The sequence below is a fragment of the Archocentrus centrarchus genome, chromosome 13, assembly GCF_007364275.1.
Source record: "Archocentrus centrarchus isolate MPI-CPG fArcCen1 chromosome 13, fArcCen1, whole genome shotgun sequence".
NCBI lineage: Eukaryota > Metazoa > Chordata > Actinopteri > Cichliformes > Cichlidae > Archocentrus > Archocentrus centrarchus.
The window spans coordinates 22,159,998-22,180,767 of NC_044358.1; the positions used below are offsets into that span (position 1 = coordinate 22,159,998).

General features: G+C 38.8%; 2 protein-coding genes and 1 long non-coding RNA gene across 3 annotated transcripts; all 3 read left to right on the forward strand.

Annotated features, from left to right (window-relative positions):
* Positions 1 to 6,417: 6,417 nt before the first annotated feature.
* LOC115790001 (extracellular calcium-sensing receptor-like) lies at positions 6,418 to 10,185 on the forward strand. Its single transcript, XM_030743633.1, has 8 exons — positions 6,418 to 6,566; positions 6,995 to 7,289; positions 7,402 to 7,691; positions 7,808 to 8,103; positions 8,373 to 8,578; positions 8,715 to 8,936; positions 9,047 to 9,170; positions 9,287 to 10,185. The coding sequence occupies exons 1-8, from the start codon at positions 6,508 to 6,510 to the stop codon at positions 10,183 to 10,185; spliced, it is 2,391 nt and encodes a 796-aa protein (XP_030599493.1). The 5' UTR covers positions 6,418 to 6,507.
* A 3,184-nt stretch (positions 10,186 to 13,369) lies between these two features.
* Positions 13,370 to 14,215, forward strand: LOC115790006 (uncharacterized). Its single transcript, XR_004020755.1, has 3 exons — positions 13,370 to 13,634; positions 13,855 to 14,007; positions 14,108 to 14,215. It is a non-coding gene; the product is annotated as an uncharacterized LOC115790006 (long non-coding RNA).
* Positions 14,216 to 14,241: 26 nt separating this feature from the next.
* Positions 14,242 to 20,203, forward strand: LOC115790447 (uncharacterized). The gene is made up of 9 exons (XM_030744262.1): positions 14,242 to 14,261; positions 14,354 to 14,490; positions 14,597 to 14,690; positions 14,783 to 14,894; positions 14,971 to 15,197; positions 15,572 to 15,743; positions 15,822 to 15,949; positions 16,097 to 16,286; positions 20,145 to 20,203. Exons 2-9 carry the CDS (start codon positions 14,450 to 14,452, stop codon positions 20,201 to 20,203), a joined length of 1,023 nt encoding a protein of 340 aa, XP_030600122.1. The 5' UTR covers positions 14,242 to 14,261; positions 14,354 to 14,449.
* The last annotated feature ends 567 nt before the right edge of the window (positions 20,204 to 20,770 follow it).

Here is a 20,770-nt window from a genome sequence, read left to right on the forward strand (position 1 = left end):
TGGGCACACCGCTAGACGAGACTACAGCCGGTCACCCCCACTAAGTGATGGAGCTGATCAGTGGAAACCAGAGAGATTCAAATTTGTCCAACTGGTTTTTAGAGGTGGCAGACATTCTTTCCACACCAATGTGCTCTAAAAGTAAATTCCTATAGGTAGTAATGCACAAATCATTTTTAGATTTCCAATTCATGAGGATAGTTTTCTTAGCGATGCATATGGGAGTAAGAACTATGTGCGATATATTTTCTTTCACGTTTAATTCACCCACATCACCTAAAACACAGTTTTGGTGATGCTGGCAATTAAAACATGTGGATAAGTCTTCACATATCCTCTGCCAGAACCTTTGAACAGGTGTACAAGACCACATAGCATGCATATAGTTCTCAGCATGACTGCCTGAACAGTAGGTGCATATATTTGTGTCTCTGAGGCCCATTTGGAACATCCTATGTTCTGTATAGTGTATTCTATGAAGAGTTTTGTATTGTATGAGTTGTAAATTTGGACTTTTAGTCATTTTGAAAGTGTTTAAACATATTTGTTCAGAAGTTTTTGGGTTGATGGAAAGATCTCGCTCCTATTTTGCAGTTGGGACGGAAATTGAATCATTAATTTTTAATAATAACTTAGATATTTTTTATAACAATTTAGGGGTATAAAGATTTAGAAATTCTGTTACCAATACAGGGATTTCTTATTTCAGATCACTGAAATTAAACCTTGCCTGTATGATGGACCTCAATTGCTGATATTCGAGAAATTTGTTGTTGCCAATTCCATATTTTGTAACAAGTTCTTCAAATTAAATAAAGGTTCCATCTTGAATGACATGTTCTAGATTCCTTATTCCTTTCTCTTGCCATGCTGAAAAATTCAGTACTTTCTTTGTCTGACAAGATGATGGTCTTCACAGTGTCCTCTAGGAGCTCCAGGTGGGTCTGAATAAATGCTTTCACCATTGTTTCCAGGCCTTCATCTGCCTTCAACGGGATGCCTGAAAACACAAGGTTTTCCCTCACGCTGCGGGCCTGGAGCTCGATGGACTGTTTTTTTTAAATCTTTTTATTTTCTTCGTGAACATTAGGTAATGTCTTTTTCATCCAGAGTTTAACCAACATAGAATTGGGGATCCATTGAGAGCACGTGAAACCATGGATCTCTTACCAATGAGTTGTGCCAGACTTTTTCTTAGTGGTGGTTGAGTTGGCTTTGATTTTGCATTTTTGAGATGACTATTAGATACTGGGGGCACATGAACTATCCTTGTCACTGGCTGCCCCTCTCCAGTGACCTCATTACATTTCCTGATGTTCTCAGTTGTGTACACAGCCTATAGCCCTGTGTCCTGTCTGGCTGCACACAAATTGATGATGGCAGGTGACGCTGTTCCGCTGTACACAGGATCTGCATCTTCCCTGGGTTTCCACTTGTATATGTGAACTGCGCTTTGGAGAGCTAAAGTCAACAGGTATGGTGTTGTCAGGTGGTTGGGTGTTTTGGGCAAGATGCTTAGTCAGTGAGGACACCTGGGCCGTTAACTCTCTAATAGGATCTTGGTGAATTTGCTATTCTTTGTCAACCTTGGTGTTGTTAGTCCTGTCACCACTGTCAAGCGTCGCAACAATCACTGTCTTGGTCTTAACAGTAGCACCCAATCTTTTGTGTATTTCTGCTTCTTCACTCATAGACTTGGTGATTTGTTCTAATACAAAGTCATGACTAATTTGAATGTCTTTGGGATGGGTTTTTAAGTCAGGTCTCACATAATCATTTTTCTTGTTTAACCCTTGATAGTGTATGGATAAAAGTACCTTGGACCAGTTTTACATCATAGTTAAAACCAGTTCTAACTTGTGACTCAAAGACAACACAGCTGCTTTAAAACCATTATTTTGTATAAAAAATGTTGTGGACTCTCTTTGATTGCTTAATATTAGTTAGCTCTTGAAAAATTTTGATACTGTCAAGGCTGAGGCTGAGGACCCCAAAGCAGGACTCGAAGGCAAGAGCTGACTTGATACTTTAGCTTTATTAGCCCAAAACGCAAGCAATACAAAATACTTAGCTCACTTAAACCTTACACTGGAACAGGAACATGAACTAGGACTTGAACATGAACATGAACGCAACACTAACATGAGCACAGATGTAAACTTAAGGGCACTGTGATGGATAATTTTACTTTAACCTCTTATGTGTTGTTCAACTATGGAGTGTGTGACCATGAAGTGACCTGTAGGTTGTAAAAACTGTCCAGATGGCCATTCCCTTATCTGTAACCTATACACACCTTACTTTCTCAGGGCCTTTAGTTTATGGTGTGACCTTCCTTATCTTAGGGTACTATCAATGCAGGGGTATGCAGCTGGGGAGGAACTCCTCTCCTTTATTGGTGGGTTAAGGAGGGGGAGAACAGGGGTGTGAAAAGGGTATAGGTACATTGTGTTTCTGTGTAAGATTCAGAACTCACTCATGCCCCTCTGGGGGTGTGGGGCAACTTCGCCTCGTACGAGAATAAAAACCATGTAACGGAATCTTGTCTCTCTCATTTGACAAATAATTTCCATAACAGCGCACAGCAGGGAAAGCCAATGACGACCCAACAAGGACCAAGGGGGCAGACAATATATACACAATGGGATAACAAGGGAAGAGGCAACAGGTGAGGGGCACAGCTGAACATAATTACACAGAAGAGACAAGGAGAAGGAAAACTAAACACAAACAAACAGGACAAAGGACTGTCAAAATAAAACAGGAAGTAACCAAACAAGGTACAAGCAGACTTAACACAAAGGGAACATAAACATGGCCAAAACAGAAACCTAAACACAGCACTCGGGGAAACACTAGGAAGAGAAACAAAACATGACACAAGGGACAAAGACATGAGAAACAAAACAGACACAGGAACACTGACCAAACAGGAGGACATGGGAATCAAAACATAACACAGACCTGACACCGGAGGGATAACACAACCACCTGAACACAGACCAAGGAAAAGACAACATAAGGGAAATAGGAAATAACACAGATAACTAAACAGAAAACAAAGTCAAACTAAAATCCTAATACATAACTACAAACACAACTCAGTGAAAGATAAGGCACACTGGGCGAATGGCCGAGGATGATGACAGATATTGTTTTTGCCACAAATGTGAGAGTGAAGGAATCTCTTAAGCTCATCAACATTTAGATCACTTCTGTTGGTTAACATTTCTCTAAATGCACCAGGTTTTGTTACTTTAAGGACGCCTGTGATAACCCCTCACTCAGCGAAACCTTCTTGTAAACCTTTATCAATTTTTTTATACAGGTTCCCATAAGAAACATCAGAATTAATTTCAGAGATATGTCCACCAAGGAGTTTAAACTCATACATCATTTACACTCACTACCTGCTTTCTCAAGCTGGAAGATGGACTAACTGTACCCAAAGCAGAACCAACGATTCCTGCAGTTTGCATTGGAGTGTCGAGACTCTTCAGTGATACACCACTGTCTCTGTCTTCTCCAGGGGAAAAGATGTGAGTCGCTGATGGTGGTAATGGGTGATGAGAAAGGGCAGAGATGGCCCTGCTGGGTGTGGCAGGGCATGTACAGGAGTGACCTGTGATGAGGTCATCTAGGAGGAGCAGCTGGGACATGCCTTCATCCTCCAGGTGACCTTAACTGGTCACCTCTCACATGGCTGATAACTAGCTCATACCAGTCTATGTCACTTAACTCTTCAGTGTTGGTTGCCAGGATGCTGTCATCAATGGACCTGATGATGACTTGAAGCAAACTTGTGCTCAAACTCAAAAGTTGTCTCTTTATCTTTATGGTCAGCATCTGCCATAGTGCATTACTGGCCATGACGTTTCATTAGTGGTACAGATACAGCCACTTAACATGGCTGCTCCCAGCAGGCTTTCAGCTGCTGGGAGCCCCCTCTCTTTCTCCTAGGGCGTATCTACTTTCCACTAAACACACTCCTTTGAGTTAATTGCAGAGTGTCACCAAGAGATGGCTCTTTCTTCACAAAAACTTTGACGTAGTTCCAAATGTTTTGATAGGCTTGATGCATAAATATTTTCTCCTGTTAAAATATAAAAATGTAATCAAAGTTATGTTTTGAAAATGTAAAATAGATGGATAAAACTTGACTGTCAGTTTGACATTCAGACTGTAAGATACACTGCAAATCACCAAAAAATATTCCCAGCAAACATTTCTTCTGGGGAAGCAAAGCAGCAGGAAGTGGCACACAGCTAAGGTTAGGCTGTGTTGCCCAGAGTTGAGAATTAAAGCGGTGGCTGTGGAAACGATGGAGAGGAGACGATGATAACAGGCCACCAACTCATTTAATTCTTTGAATTATAAAAGACAAACTCATCTCTTACAATAAACATCAATAATCAATAATTATTATTAATAAACCAAAACCATAGTAGACAAATCATTTATTTCATAAAGTGCAAATAATAAGGTACATAATGCTAAATAATGCATACTTCACATGGGGCAAAAATAAAATGTACCAAAATGATATAAACAGACATTAAATATTTTAATTTGTACAGTAGCTCACTTCCATATTACTGCAATAGAGCTTAGCACACTTTATAATGCCATTTTAAACAGCATTTCGGTCTGGCACATACACATGCAAGCTTCTTGGCCACATGAACAGAATCATTCCAAATGGCGGGTAACGCACTGAAAGGCAATCTGCCGTCACCTTGAAATTGGGGAATAGTCCTACACAATATAATCAGAACTTGTATCAACCTGTTCAAAGCAATTTAGAAAATCACACTGCTTAAATAAGGCTTTGAATACAAACCTTTTTACTACCTCATTATTTGGCACAGAAAATAGCGGACTCATTATAAAAAACCAGGCTACATGTGCACTACAGAAAATACAGCTATTTCCAACACTAAAACATATGTAAACATTCCTGTCTTATTTATACATGAATCTGAACTAATTTGTGCCACTTTAGGACCAGGTTTAAGTCATTAAAATAACATTTATTCCTTAACTGTGGACAAGTCTGTCATGGTTGGCTGTTTGGTGGAAGGGTAGGACCCAAATGCAGGATGCATGACTCTGAGCTAAACTTTGACAGTTTATTATTCTGTGGCTCAGAAGAGAAAATAAACAAAACAACAAAATCTCAACCAAGGCCAAACCACAAAAACCAAGCCTGAGAGAACTCGGGAATATGTAAACTGGGAAACACACAACAGGAAGGAGAAACGCTGACAATGACGCAACAATGATCAGATGAAAACTGAGGGCTTAAATACACATCAGGTAATTAGGGCAAGAGGAAACAGCAGGGCACAACAGGTGAAGCAAATGAAACTAATAACAGGGGGAGCAAAACTGAACACAAAGCACATGGAACACAAGACTGTCAAAATAATACAGGAAGTGACTATCCAAGGAACACGCAGACTTGACACGGGGAACTGGCACACAGACACTGGACAGAGACGCAGACCTGACACGGGGAAACACAAGATACTAGAAAGCTGAGGAATACAAAAGAAAACTAATAAACATAACCAGAACTGAAACAGAATCAAGAAAACACAAAACACTGGGCCACCGGCCGAGGACCATGACAAAGACGAAGAGAAGACAATGATAACAGGCAACCAGCTCATTTAATTCTGAAGCTGCGCCTGCTCATCGGCCTCCTAGTCTCGACGGTAGCGTAATAGCACCCCGTAATAGAAATATTGGTGTACATTCATATTGTACAGCTGACTTAATGAAATACACAGTGTCGAGAAAAAGGGGTGGGGTGGGGTGTATGTGTCAACACAAAACCTCTGGTATAACATTTTTCAAACTGTTACATAAAACAGCACACGATTTTGTGTGATAATAGATATTTTTCTCCAAAAACTAGTCTTGTAAAACCTAAAATATACACTCTAATGCTCTCTGAAACATTAATTAAGGATTAATTATCCATTCATTAATGTCAGACATGCTATTTATGCGTTCTAGTTTAATCTGTTATTCCAAATTTGTTGTAGACACGTGGGAATTATAAGGGAACTCTTGGCCCAGGTCAAAATTGGCCTGAACCAAACTGTGAAGGATTAGAATATGAATAGCATAAACAGGTTAATCAAAGTCCACTTGGTAAGAGCATGTGCTTGAGAAAATGACAAAGCCCCTTTGTCTGAAGACCTATATAAACCAATGAAAACAAACTAACGCCCACATACACACATTTGATCTCAGTCAGGGATGGAGATAGCAGCTCTTGTAGTTGGTCTAGTATTAGCTGTGTGTTTGTTTCACTTGTACTCAGCTGATGCCTTGGGAGTGTGTCTAGATGGTTTGAGTCAAATGACTAGGTATACAGACACTCGGGCTGGTACTGTGGCACCATCTGTGAATTGTAAGCTGCAGGGAGGCACTCGACTGCCTGCATTCTCAAAGGATGGGGACTTTGTTGTTGGTGGTGCTTTTGCCTTTCATGTCTACATGCACACAGTTTACAATACCTACACCAGCAAGCCTGAGCCTGCAAAATGCAAAGGGAGGTCAGTAAGTGGAAGAAGCGGGTGCCAAAAAAATGTTTCAGTGTGTAAGAATAGAAAACTTTTCACATGTATTATGTGTAGTGCTGAAGAAATGAACAAGAAATGTATTCTAACATTTAAAGTAATCTTTTGTGTTTTTGAAATAGAAAAATATACTGTTGAAAAAAAATTTTCTAAATATTAAGCACAAAATAAGAAGACTTTACATTTTTGAATTTACATTTCTGGTGATTTCTTATACTAATCTAACGTGGTGAATTAAACTGGTCAGGCAAACCTCTGATGTCCATTTGATCAGGTTTGGACCTTTATCATAATTTGATCATGGTCCAAACCTACAAAAATTCCTAACAGTGTTTTTTTCTGTTGAGATTTAACATGACTTAAGTCTATATTTTAAATTCTAATAGTAACACAACTGTCTGCAGCATTATCACCAGTGAACTGCAGTCATCGCGTGCAATGGTCTTTGCCATAGAAGAGATTAACAACAGCACAGAGCTGCTGCCTGGAATCAGGCTTGGTTATCAGATCTATGACTCATGTGCATCAGTGCCTGTGGCAGTGCATGTGGCATTTCAGTTTTTGAATAGCTTTGACCCTGTGTTTTACACTGATAGCAAATGCTCACAATCTGGTATGGTGGTAGCTGTTGTTGGTGACTCTGGGTCTACAACATCAATCAGCATATCACGAGTCATCAGTTCCTTTAACGTTCCTCAAGTAAATATTTTTTATCTTCTAGCAAAGTTATTTAAAATATGCATGTGTATGATTTTCACTTATGCAGTTCTTTCAGAGTTACACTTTTTTTTTTTAATATCTGTTGGTTTAGGTGAGCCACTTTTCCACATGTGCATGCTTATCTGACAAACAGCAGTATCCAAGTTTTTTCAGAACAATCCCCGGTGATCAGTTCCAAGCTGAAGCTCTAGCCAAGCTGGTAAAACACTTTGGCTGGACTTGGATAGGTGCTGTCCGGTCTGATTCAGATTATGGAAATTATGGCATGGCATCTTTTTTAGAAGCAGCACAGAAAGAGGGGATCTGTGTGGAATACTCTGTATCTTTCCATCGAACCTACCCACAGAGCAAGATTCAGAAAGTAGCAGATGTTATCCGCAGGTTTGTTCATCTCAGATATTTATTGTGTAGACATTAGTTTATTATTTTCTAAATAAACCTTTGATGATGTGATTGCAGTTAAAAAATGCTGGTAATGCACTTTATTGTCTCTCAAGGTCTACAGCCATTGTTGTTCTGGCGCTGGCATCATTAGGGGACATGAGGGCCCTGTTGGAGGAGCTATCACGTGAGCCTTCCCCACCTCGCCAGTGGATAGGCAGTGAGTCATGGGTAACCAACCCCGAATTAATGAGGTACAGTTTCTGTGCTGGGGCCATTGGATTTGGGATTCAGAAATCTGTAATCCCAGGTCTCAGAAACTTCCTGGTGGATCTCTCTCCCTCTCAAGTAGCTGCTTCCGATATGCTTACAGAGTTCTGGGAGGATGCGTTCAACTGCACACTGAAAAAGAGTAAGAAATTTTTCTTGGTTTTAGAATTATCCTATCAAACTTCTGTGTTGCAAAGTCCACTGCTGCTTCATGAGGTGACTCATTTTCATTCCTTATTGTGAGCAAATACGTGAAAACAGGTATATGTTTGTAAATATACTGAACTGAAATGATAATTTTTCACGTCAAGTTCAGGTGTTACAGATTTTAAATTCATATATTTTAACAACTTTTAAAATGTGAGTTAAAAATGTGATTGATTTTGATAACATAATTTGCTAAATTTTTAGTTCCTGCTGCAGACAAGAAGGTGTGTGATGGAACTGAAGACATACAGAATCTCCAAAGTCAGTACACTGACACATCTCAGCTCAGAATTACTAACATGGTGTACAAGGCTGTGTATGCAATAGCACATGCCATCCATAACACAGTGTGTCAGGGGAAAAACGCCACAGCAAAGTGTGATAAACTAACCAAGTTAGAGTCCAAACAGGTCAGTAGAAATGAATCTGTTAATGCCAATGTCTTTCATCACCTCTAACTCAATGAAAAAATATTAATATGTTACCAAATTATTTCATTCATTTTCTTTTGCTCCCCTTCCTTTCTGTTTTAATCCATCATTACAGGTTTTAACTGAGCTCAAGAAAGTAAATTTTTCACAAAATGGTTATGATGTGTCATTTGATGCTAATGGGGATCCTGTGGCTATTTATGAGCTGGTTAACTGGCAAAAAAATAAAAGTGGCATCACTGAGATAGTAACTGTAGGGCTGTATGATGCATCACTGCCAGCGGGCCAGGAGTTCCAAATTAACAGAAACATAACCTGGATGGACGGTCGCATGCAAGTAATGAGTCAAATGACAAGAATATGACAAATTAAACTTAAGTGAACAAGGTCATTACAGCTTCATGGGAAATATTTGCATCTATTGTGCTGCCCTCATGTCTTTCACAGGTACCAGTGTCAGTGTGCACAGGCAGTTGTCCTCCAGGAACTCGTAAAGTGCTGCAGAAAGGAAAACCCATCTGCTGCTATGACTGTACACCATGTACTGAGGGAGAGATTAGTAATACTACAGGTAAAAATAAAACTATTTCCATGTATGTAAAATGTTTTACTTGTGTAAATATGCAGTATTAGATATATTTCAAGAAACTTTATCTTGTGTTTATTTATTTTTCCTTTTTCATTCAGATTCGACCGATTGTTTACCCTGCCACAAGGAATTCTGGCCTAATGCAAAGAGAGACACTTGTATTCCTAAGCCTGTAGAGTTTCTTTCTTTCCAAGACATCCTAGGAATCATTCTTGCTACATTCTCAGTTCTTGGTGCCTGTCTGGCCATCATAACTGCAGCTATATTCTTTCATCACAGGACAACTCCAATTGTTAGAGCCAACAACTCTGAGCTGAGCTTCCTGCTGCTCATCTCTCTGACTCTATGTTTCTTATGTTCATTAACTTTCATTGGAGCACCATCTGATTGGTCCTGCATGCTGCGTCACACTTCATTTGGTATCACCTTTGTTCTCTGTATCTCCTGTGTACTTGGGAAAACTATAATGGTTTTAATGGCTTTCAAAGCAACACTTCCAGGTAGTAATGTGATGAAATGGTTTGGTCCTCCACAGCAGAGAATGACTGTTGTGTCTTTCACCTTCATTCAAGTTTTAATTTGTACTATTTGGTTGCTACTTAGCCCTCCCTTCCCAATAAAAAATCTAACCACATACAAGGAGAAAATCATACTGGAATGTGCATTAGGCTCTCAAATTGGCTTTTGGGCTGTGCTTGGGTACTTAGGCCTACTTGCTTCATTTTGCTTTGTTTTAGCTGTCTTAGCCCGAAAATTACCTGATAATTTTAATGAAGCCAAGCTTATCACCTTCAGCATGCTGATATTCTGTGCAGTGTGGATCACTTTTATCCCAGCATATGTCAGCTCTCCTGGGAAATTCACTGTGGTTGTGGAGATATTTGCCATTCTGGCCTCAAGCTTTGGATTAATAGTGTGTATATTTGCTCCAAAGTGTTTTATCATATTGTTTAAGCCTGAGAAGAACACTAAAAAATATTTAATGAACAAAAATTAATCATAACACATTGCAGTTTTTGGAAATAGTTCATATTGTAATTGAAAATTGTAAACATTCAATGCACATAGAAAAGTTCTTCCTAATTTTTGTTATTTGTCAAATCAAGTATTTTCAATTTTTTCTGCTAAATAAATGCAAATTTAAATTTCAAATTCTTTTTTTTTATTTATTATGTATAACTTTTTAATGTATGAATATTTACAGAACCAGTCAAAGGTTTGTACACACTCATGTCTTCAGAAATGGGTTAGTGTATCCAAACTTTTGATTGGCACTGTACATTAAATATTCCTACACTAAATAGCACATGAATAAATATAAAGTTATATTTCACAACACTATATGATTCTGAGTTATTTCTCAGTAGTTTGATAAAACTGCTTTTTAAATTTCTGTTTTTATCAAACATCAAACACAAACATGCAAATATAAGTTTAATGTGAACTGATTGAGCTCTGTCAACATATACATAAATACCTGTCTGGCACAATTTCATTCATCATTTACTTAAGATACAGTGGTCCACTGGTAATTGGTGTAGATGCTACTTGTGCACTGAGCTCCCAAGCAGAACAATGCACCTGCCTTTCCAGAAATCTGTTCAGTAGCATTTTCAGGTATATACCAAAAAAGACTCCTGTAGCATTAAAATCTCAGCATTCCAATTCCTTTAGTCAGAGCATAAACTAATAAAAATATATATATATAATGAATTATATATAAAGGATAGATAAAACTACATTCAACGAACATTATTAATCCAAAGCAGGAGGTCATTACATTTGCATTGCAATGTATGCATTGCAAGAAAAGAAAAGAAAAGAAAAGAAAAGAAAAGAAAAGAAAAGAAAAGAAAAGAAAAGAAAAGAAAAGAAAAGAAAAGAAAAGAAAAATGATTTAATTACCAACAGTTTGCAACATGTTTCTTTTTTTTTCCTTTCTTCTTTTTATCCTTCCCTGACTTTGGAAATATGTAGCCAGTTACATTATGGCCAACATATTCAAGAGGATGAGAGACTAGATTAAATGTTAAACATCAACCACGGGTACTGAAACTTCAGCCTTTTTTAAAAGTTTACACAAAGAAAAGATTGCCAGTTACAGAACTTTCCAGGAGGATTCTTCTTTTGGTGTTTCAAGGTTAGACTTTATGGGCATCAGTTTAATCAAATTAAATTTTTACCGTGTTAGTCTAAGAACTTAATATATGCTCTGTTGGGCATGGAAGTTATTTTGCTTTTATGAGGTATATAACAATAAACCTCCACTTTCAAAGTAAATTTATTTGCTTTCAATTAAGGTTAGTACTGAGTACTGAACTTCATAGGGAACTTTAAAAAAAAAAAAAATAAGAGCAATGATATGTTAATGTTGCAAACAATCAAGTAGGAGTGCATCTGAGATTTAAACAAGCAAATATATATAAATACCAATATTTGTAGAACTTTAATTACAGTTTGGCAATAATATGGTAACGATAAGGTAAACTGTGAAAATAAAGTATCCATCCTTCCATTTTCTTCTGCTTTACTCTGAACCCATCCCGAATTACTGCACTCCTCAGCCTATTTCTAAGGGACAGGCCATCCACCCTTCAGAGGAAGCTCATTTCTGCCACTTGTATCTGCGACCTTGTTCTTTCAGTCAATACCCAAACCTTGTGACCATAGATGAAGGTAGGGACGTAGATTGACCGACAAATCGACTGCATCACTGCAGACGCAGCCCCAATCCATCTGCCAGTCTCCCTATCCTTTCTCCCATCACTCGTGAACAGGACCCCAAGATACTTAAACTCCTCCACCTCGGGTAGCAACTTATTCCTGAGCCAGAGTGGGCACTCCACCCTTTACTGGCTGAGGACCATGGCCTCAGATTTAGAGGTGCTAATTCTCATACCAGCCACTTTACACTCAGCCGTTAACTGTTCTGGTGCAAGCTAGAGGCCACCAGGGGATGAAGCCAACAGAACCACATCATCTGCAAAAAGCAGAAATGAGGTTCTGAGGCCACCAAGTTCTGTCACATGGCTATGGTCCGCAGGTCCGCCCACCAGAAGCCCGAGACGGATAGACAAAGATCCAGAGAGGGAGGTCCCAGGTGAAGCCCCACAGCCGAGGGGCAAGAACCCCAGAGAACCCAGGAAGCCAGACCCCCCCCCCCCCCCCCCCCCCCCCCCCCCCGCCCTCGGGGCCCCATGAGCCCGATAAGCACCTGACACCCCACAGGGTCCCATCCCCCACACACCGAAGAGGCCTAAGCCACCCTGAACCACAGCCCCCAGGCGAGCAGGCCACCAGCCAGGCCAGAACATCCGGCCCTGCTCCGGAACCCCAAGGCACCCACAACCCAGTGGCGAGGAGGGGCAGGGGGGGCACAGGAGCGACCTGTGAGGAGCAGCAGGGAGGCAAGTCACGATAAAGTCCAGACCCAGGTCCAGCCATACACACAGTAAAAAATATGGTGTTAATATTTCAGTGTAAACCTAATTTAATCTAAATAGAGTATTTATAACTATATGGAGTGTAAATCGGCTCTGACATTGGAGTTAAAAGTCAGAGTAAAATGCTACATTCACGCAGTGAAACTTTTGACTCTGTCAAGTGTCAATAATGCGCCAGTAAAGATTTTTGGCAACCGCAAAGAGGAGGGGGAGGAGGAAGAAAGAAGACGAAGCACCAGTTTTCTGAAGTTCGTGAGACGGCTACTTCCATTTTGGATTCTGAACGGAGTTGTGCTACATAAAAAGTAAGTAACTTTCAACAATCCGGTGTTATTAACTTACTAACTTATTTTAATATTAATTGTGATGAAGAACGATATTATAGCTTCTGTTGTTATCAATTAAATATGTTCGCAACTATTATGCGTGAGTACTAGCGTAGCAAATGGTTTTTGGCACCATGGCTTAGTTTGTTAGTGGTGAAAAACCGCCTCCATGTCTCCTCATTTTTGTACCCGTTTGGAGAAAGTTGTATTGTGTTAGGGTGAGAGCCGAGGGATAGCCCTATGCTAGACAAGTTGTCCACCTCAAAATATTTGCTCAGTTTTTTTCTAAAGGCTGTCAAGGTAAGAATACGTAACGGTTATAAATTGTAATAGTATTAATCACTGTGCCTTTTGCCATAGGCCCAGATTCCGTGGGTACTCCGGGGTCGTAGCACCCACCGAGTCATGTTAGCATGGTTAGCACCATGGCTGTAGCAGCTAATAGGCGCCATACTGCTTGTACAGATTATGTTCAAGTGTATTGGGAATATTAACTCAGTTTTCAAATGGCATTACCTTTGAAGCACATAAATTAACTATTAAAATGTGTCTGTCGTGGTTGTTTATTTTTGTTATTCTTTTTTTCGAACAGACCATGCTACTGCGTGTTTTGTTTAGTGGGGAGCAGAAGTACGTGAAACTTTCTGACCTAACATTTGATGCATTCGTGAGAGAAGGTTAGTATGCTAGTAAAATAATCTCACTACTTTTTTCTTGCATAAGAAACCCATCTTGCATGAAGTATTTTTTTCTTTGCATTAACATGTATTAAAATGTACTGGATTGAACTCACTGGCATTTTGTAAAATTAGTTGGGTTACTCTACTTATTTCACCCTTTATTTATCAGCAGTGAAGGTTTTCATTTTCACTTCTTTAATATTTCTTTCTGCTTTAGTGTGCCTGAAATTTAACATTCCAGAAGGCAGACAGCAGGATCTGAAGGTGTATGACCAGTCTGATACAGAAGTTGATGTAGATGTTTTTGAAGAAATAGTGAATCAGTCACCTGGAACCTTTCGAGTTATGTTGAGCAACAAAGAAAATCCTGGTAATCACTAACAATTCACCGATGTATTTATATTTAATTTAGAAGCTGGTTTGGGAGCATTAGAGTTCTCCTAAACAGGCTGTTGCTTTACTTTTTGCAGGTGCTGTTCTATCATCATCATCATCTTCATCTTCAGTCACATCTGATGATACAATCATTCTGAATTTCACAATGTGTGACCCATCAGAAGAAGAAGCCACTGCTGAAGAAGTCAACCTAAAAGGCCATGTCACATAAATTATGAGGCACAAGCGGTAAGTTATTACATTTAATTTAGCATTGTTTATGTACTTTCTAGGTTTAGTGGTTCAAGAGTTTTAAAAAATTTTTTTCTTTGAAATTGAAGTTGATTGAAAAAATCTTGACAACAAAGCCTGGTGGTGAGCGTATCATACAAGAGTATGCAAGAACTAAATGCTTGACAGATGCAACCAGAAGACAGATGATAAACATCCTTACAGCTGCAATGACAGAAGCACATGGGTAAGAATCATACACTTAGGCTATAAAGAAACATTTTGGTTTTGAATTGTTTTTCATTATTTTTTCAAACGTCAGTTTAGTGACTCATTGTTTGATCATATATCAGATCATCCCCTCCTAAAAGCATCAGAGTGATGTATGCTCAGGGGATCGTTGCCTTATTTCCCTATCTGGAAGACCCGTTTTCAAAACATGGATATGTAAGTAAAAGGGTCTCAGCAACATTAAGCATATATATTTACCTTCAAAGATGTTTATGGAATGGTAAGTCTGCTTGTATTTATTGACATAGGAGCATTACTATGATCCAGAGAGCGGTTCAGGATACCTTGCATGGCGTTTAAAGACCATTCAAAGAAAAACTGCAGAGGAAAGGGGTGCCTCAGGTAGCAAATCTCCAAAAAGTAAGTTTTCTCAATAGTGAGTATATGTAAAGTAATGTAAAATCTGGCTGGGAGTTAGAAACTTTTTTTTTTTAAGGTGGTGGACCAGGCCATGGTCAATCCAGGGTTTTCACTGCTGACAAAGTGCTGTCAGATGAGGAAGTGGAAGCAGCTATTGCTGTTTTGAAACACTCTGCTGATGATGACACTGTCCGTGAGAAGATGAAGGCTACCTTCCATTACCGTCATTCAATGGTCAATGATGAAAAGAAAGCAGCAACTGTCTTCTCTGTCTTTCCACGGTTTCTGGACACACCAGGACTGGTAAGACAGCTATATCTCATACACTACTAAAATATTCAGTGGCAACAGTCATTGGAGTTTGTCCTGTAACCTGTGTATTACCAGTTTGAACCACAACTCTTTCTAAATTGTTATGTCCTTGGGCAGGACACTTCACCTGCCTTGCCTGCTGGTGGTGTTCAGAAAGCCTGGTGGCACAAGCACATGGCAGCATTGCTTATGTCAGTCTTCCCTTGTGCAACTGTGGGTACAATGTAGCTCACCACCATCAGCATGTAAATGACTAAATGTGGTGTAAATCACTTTGGGGTCCTCTGGACTTCATAAAGCACTATACAAGTACAGGCCATTTACATCTTATCACTGTGTGAAATGCTTTTATTTATGCATTTCAGATAGAACAAGATTTTAGACTCCTGTTTGGTGAAGGCACTGCCAACAAATTTTTGGAGAAGTGGCCCACCAGTCTCAAATCCAAGGTTATAAAGGAAAGCCATGGCCTGGTACCCACCACTGAGCTCTTGGATTTATTGCGGAATGCAGAGTTGGATGCTGAACATGAGAATGGTATGTTGGTCCTCTAGGTAATTGTGACAAATTTATATGTTAGTGGGATGACTGTAACCTGAAGCTGTTGGTCTGTAGGTTGGGATAGTGACATGTCTGCTATTTTGCTTCTGCTGCATCTGCTACCACCATCTGCACAAGGACGAAAGAGGCCGGGTAAGATGTCTGCATCTCAAGCTGTGGATCACCTCATCAGATTTCTAAAGGTACTGCTAAACAGTTGTTTAAAGATAAAAATGCATAATTCAGTCTCTTCATTTTTACAATTCAAAATTTGATTCTGTCTGATCTTCATTCAGAAATTTGTCACTAAATACTTTTGTCATGTTTTTATATATTTTTTTTTTATGTAGGTTGGAACCAGTGTACAGCAGCATCTTGACAATATCACGCAACGTACCCAGCCCTACCTCCTGGCCCAGGGATCCATCCAAAGCAGTATTCACGCATTCTTCATTGTGATTGACAACTATGCTATTCCATGTAAGGCAACATGTTCAGTTGGAGCTCTTGATGAGCTCTTTAAGGCCCATTATGTGTTTGGTACGTCATACAGTGCTCCCTTGACCAACTTCTTCACCTTTCTCCAAACAACTGTTTACAACATAGATGTTGGAGAAACAAAGGAAACACCCAGAGTTGCAGAGTTGAGAGCAAGAATGCTCCATTAGTGTGACATCAAACAATGAAGTGTTTTATCTGCAAATGTGACAGTGATGCACCAAACAGCCTTGTTAAGCACCTTAAACTAATCCATGGTCTTTGTTCTGGCGGGACTCTCCATATTAAATGTGGTCAAGTAGGATGCTCACGTTCTTTTGGTAGCTTTTCTGGTTTTAGAAAGCATCTAAATAGATGTCATCTTAGTGGTTTATTTGAATCTGTAGAAGATGGGGAGTTTTCACCTTACAAAAATGTTCTGGACACAAGAGATGCCAGAGATGTTGAAATGGTGACTGAATCTTTAGAGGCTGACACAGCTTTATCTTCAACAAACATTGTAAATAGTTGTGCATCAGTAATTTCAGATATGGAGGCTGCAGGTGTTGGCCAAAGTTTGGTGAATTCTGTTGTGATTTCCATGGAAGAGATTGTAAAAGACATCCAACATCACGCTAAAGAAACTGTAATAAAGAATGTATTTAGCAGTGAAAGAGACACTGTAATGTGCAAGAAAGTTGAAGCATGTTTTGAAGAACTTGAGAATCCTTTCACAATTCTTAACTCGGAATACAAAAGATCTAAATTTTTGTCAGGCAAGTGGGAAACTGTAAAACCAATTGAATGTGTAATTGGATCAAGATTTGACACTAGACGAAATAAGAAGACGGGAACATATGATCAGGTTGTAGTTCAAGACAAGTTCATGTATGTTCCAATTCTATCTACTTTGGAGTCTATATTTAAAAGTCCATATTCTACTGAAATGTTGAAAAGCTCAACTTTTGATGACTCAACACTTAAAGATATTTATGATGGATCTTTTTTTAAGGGTCATCCTTTGTTTTCAACTGAAAAGCACTCAGTGCAGATCCAGATGTTTTATGATGATTTTGAGGTAGCAAACCCTCTTGGTTCCAAACGAGGTATTTACAAATTGGGTGCAATATATTTTACATTATGTAACTTCTCTGCAAAATGGAATTCTCTTTTAGCTAACATACACCTTTGTGCCTTGTTTCATGCACAAGATGTTAAACGGTATGGCTTTAGTGAAATTCTTGCACCTATTGTTAGAGACATTAGAGTTTTGGAAACTGATGGAATTTTTATTCCACTGTACGGTTGCCATGTTCATGGGAGTATTGTGCAGGTGACTGGGGATAATTTAGGCCTACATAGCTTGTTTGGTCTGGTTGAGTCTTTCAGTGCAAGGTATTGTTGCAGGTTCTGTTTGGCTGAAAAAGATGACTTCCAAACAGAATTCTCCGAAGATTCTTCCAAAATAGTGCTGCGCACCAAAGAAATGCACACTGCACACTGCCAAGAAATGGCTTACAATCCCTCTCTTCCTCATATTTTTGGTGTGAAGCGTTCATGTATTTTAAATTCACTTATGTTTTTTCACACAACTGAAAACTTCTCAGTTGATGTGATGCACGACATTTTTGAAGGTATTGGCCAGTACGAGTTGAAAATTTTGTTTGAGTATTTTAAAGAACACATTACATTGGAGGAACTGAATTTGAGCATACTAACTTTTGACTATGGATTCATGGAGAGGAACAACAGGCCAGTGGCTGTGAATTTATGTGGAGAATCGAATGATCTGGGACTAAATGCAGTTCAATCATGGTGCTTGCTGAAGAATGTTCCCCTCATGTTTGGAGATCTGGTAACATCTGATAATCCACACTGGCGCCTCCTCCTTTTACTACTACAAATTGTAAATATTGTTCTTTCTCCAATGTTAACCCAAGGTCTCTGTGTATATTTAAAACATTTGATTGTGGATCATCACAAACTGTTTAAAAAGTTGTATCCACAGAAAAAACTTTTACCAAAGCACCATTTTCTCATCCATTATCCTAGGTGCATTCAGAAAATTGGCCCTGTACTTCATAGCTGGTGCATGCGCTATGAAGGTAAACACAATTTTTTTAAGAAACAGTTAAAGTCGTTTAAAAACATTACGAAAACACTCGCTAAAAAACATCAAAATTATATGGCACATGTTTGGCAAGCTTCATCAACTTTTAATCGATTGGACATTGGACCAGGGAAAATGGTATCTTTAAACATGGTAAAAGGAGGTTCTGACATTTCTGAGGCAGTGCAAGTGTCTCGTGAGGTTCAAGTTATGAAAGTGAACTGGGCAAAACACAGTGGATTTATGTACCGTCCTCATCTGGTTATTTGTGGCAAAGTTGAATCTGAAATGCCTGTCTTTTACCAGATCAAGTCTGTGTTCATAGTTAAAGACAAATTGTTGCTGCTTACATTGCCTTTATGTACAGTAACTTTTCATGAACATTTTCATGCTTATGAAGTTACTAAAATGATGCAAGGTTTTGTTGTGTTTGATGTCAACCATCTATGTTATCCGAAGCCCTTTGCCATACAAATGTCATATGAAGCAAATGACACTGCTCTCTTTGTTGTCCCATATTGCTATCTTTGGTGAACATTGTTTTGAAGATGATTAAACTGACACTGTTAAAGTAATTATGGCACTGGATCATAAAGTTGAATAAATGTTGTCACTGTGAACTTATAACTTTGTGATTATTGTGATTGGTAGATTTTATAAAAGCCATATAATGCTAAAATTTAGCATTATATGGTATATGTGTAAAAAAAAACAAAACAAGAAAGGGAAAAAAAAACAACACAATAAAGTGTACATTTTTAAGTAAATTTAGTGTAAAATTAACTCCATAAAAATAACAGTATTACTCTGAAGAGTGTAAAACAACAATAGTGTTAAATAATTTGACTCACTGACTTGTTGATTTTGACACTAAAATGAGTAAAATTAACTCTGAAAATTTGACACTGGCCATAGAGTACATTTTACACTATTTTCGAGTGGGACCAAATGTTATCTGAAACGGAGTTAAATTCAACTCTATAGGTGTTACATTGACACTTTGTTTTTTACTGTGCAGGCACACGCATGTGCGCGCGCACACACACACACACACACACACACACACACACACACACACACACACACACACACACACACACAAACACACACACACACACATATTAGGTAAGTGTATGTATTTCTGTTTCTGAATGTATGAGGTGCGCTGGGTGGTGTTAAAATTGAGGGGACAGTTGTGGTCTAAGCCCTAACTGCCAGTTGTTATGCTCGCCCACACCGTCCCCCCAAAACCCTTAGGCCCGGGTTCCTGTACAGGGATTATGTCTAATCCTGGACTAAATACTTTTTCCTTGACTTTTTCCTTTTAGTCTAGGACCATGCTTAATCCATAACTGGGAAACAGGCTGGTAATGTCTAAGGTGCAATTAAAATTGAGGAGCAGACAGATGCTCCTACTAGAGGGCTGCCAGGCTTTAAACTGTTAACTGGCCACTCCAAAATCTACAAAAACACCTGAAAAAGGATACCCAAATTAAATCAGTTGCTGTTCCTGAACTTGGTCTCTTTGTGAAGATGACAAGCTATATTATATATCATTTTTGCAGTCAAAAATGGTTTAATTGCAATTATTATGTAGCTATTAAGTTTGGAACACAGAAAAGTTACACAATTTTTGTATCGTCTAGATTTTTCATGTTTATTTTTATGTAACTATACACTGAGTGTTGAAGGTATGGACTGGAAAATAAAATGAAACTGTATAATGAAGTCTTGTATACTTGTATTTCAAATTTTATCAAAATAGCACAAAAACGTACTGTTTTGGACAGATTTTGTGTGTTGATGTCCAGGCGTTGTCCAACTGGTGCCATTTGGGGACTCCAAGTGGCACCAATGGGACAATGCCTGATATACAAACCTCAAATGAATGTAACTCCTCGATGCTTCAACATACAGTCATCAATGAGGGCTCTAATGAAAGATAATACCCAGAGGAATTCTCTGTTATACACAAATTTACTGATAGTACAAATTATTTATAATTATAGAAATATAAATCAGAGGTTGCCCTAATTTGTAAAAGAAGGAAAATGTTAGGCCTTCATTCACAAAAAACCCAGTCTATTTTCAGTGATTCCTTCACGCACCCAAAATAACACACACACACACACACACACACACACACACACACACACACACACACACACACACACACACACACACACACACACACACACACACACACACACACACACACACACACACACACATAATTTCCAACTCACCTGTTGGGCAGACTTCTGTCCTCCAAGCTCAGGTCCTTTGTGACGGAAAAATTTGTATTCCAACTTTAATAATGTCTGTGTACCTCTTGGATATATAATTGTAATTTTCTTGCACAAAGACTGAGTGTGTGAAGATAAGAAAACAACTAAAATGTACACTGTGTCCAAGGTCATGACGCAGGTTACTGTCA

Excerpts from the sequence above, each read along its gene's own strand:
- LOC115790447 (XM_030744262.1), top strand. The coding sequence starts at position 14,450 with ATGATAAACATCCTTACAGCTGCAATGACAGAAGCACATGG. Across the intron at positions 14,491-14,596 it reads GCAATGACAGAAGCACATGG|ATCATCCCCTCCTAAAAGCA; the intron begins GTAAGAATCATA and ends ATCATATATCAG. Across the intron at positions 14,691-14,782 it reads CGTTTTCAAAACATGGATAT|GAGCATTACTATGATCCAGA; the intron begins GTAAGTAAAAGG and ends TTATTGACATAG.
- LOC115790001 (XM_030743633.1), top strand. The coding sequence starts at position 6,508 with ATGCACACAGTTTACAATACCTACACCAGCAAGCCTGAGCCTGCAAAA. Across the intron at positions 8,104-8,372 it reads CAACTGCACACTGAAAAAGA|TTCCTGCTGCAGACAAGAAG; the intron begins GTAAGAAATTTT and ends CTAAATTTTTAG. Across the intron at positions 8,579-8,714 it reads CCAAGTTAGAGTCCAAACAG|GTTTTAACTGAGCTCAAGAA; the intron begins GTCAGTAGAAAT and ends CCATCATTACAG.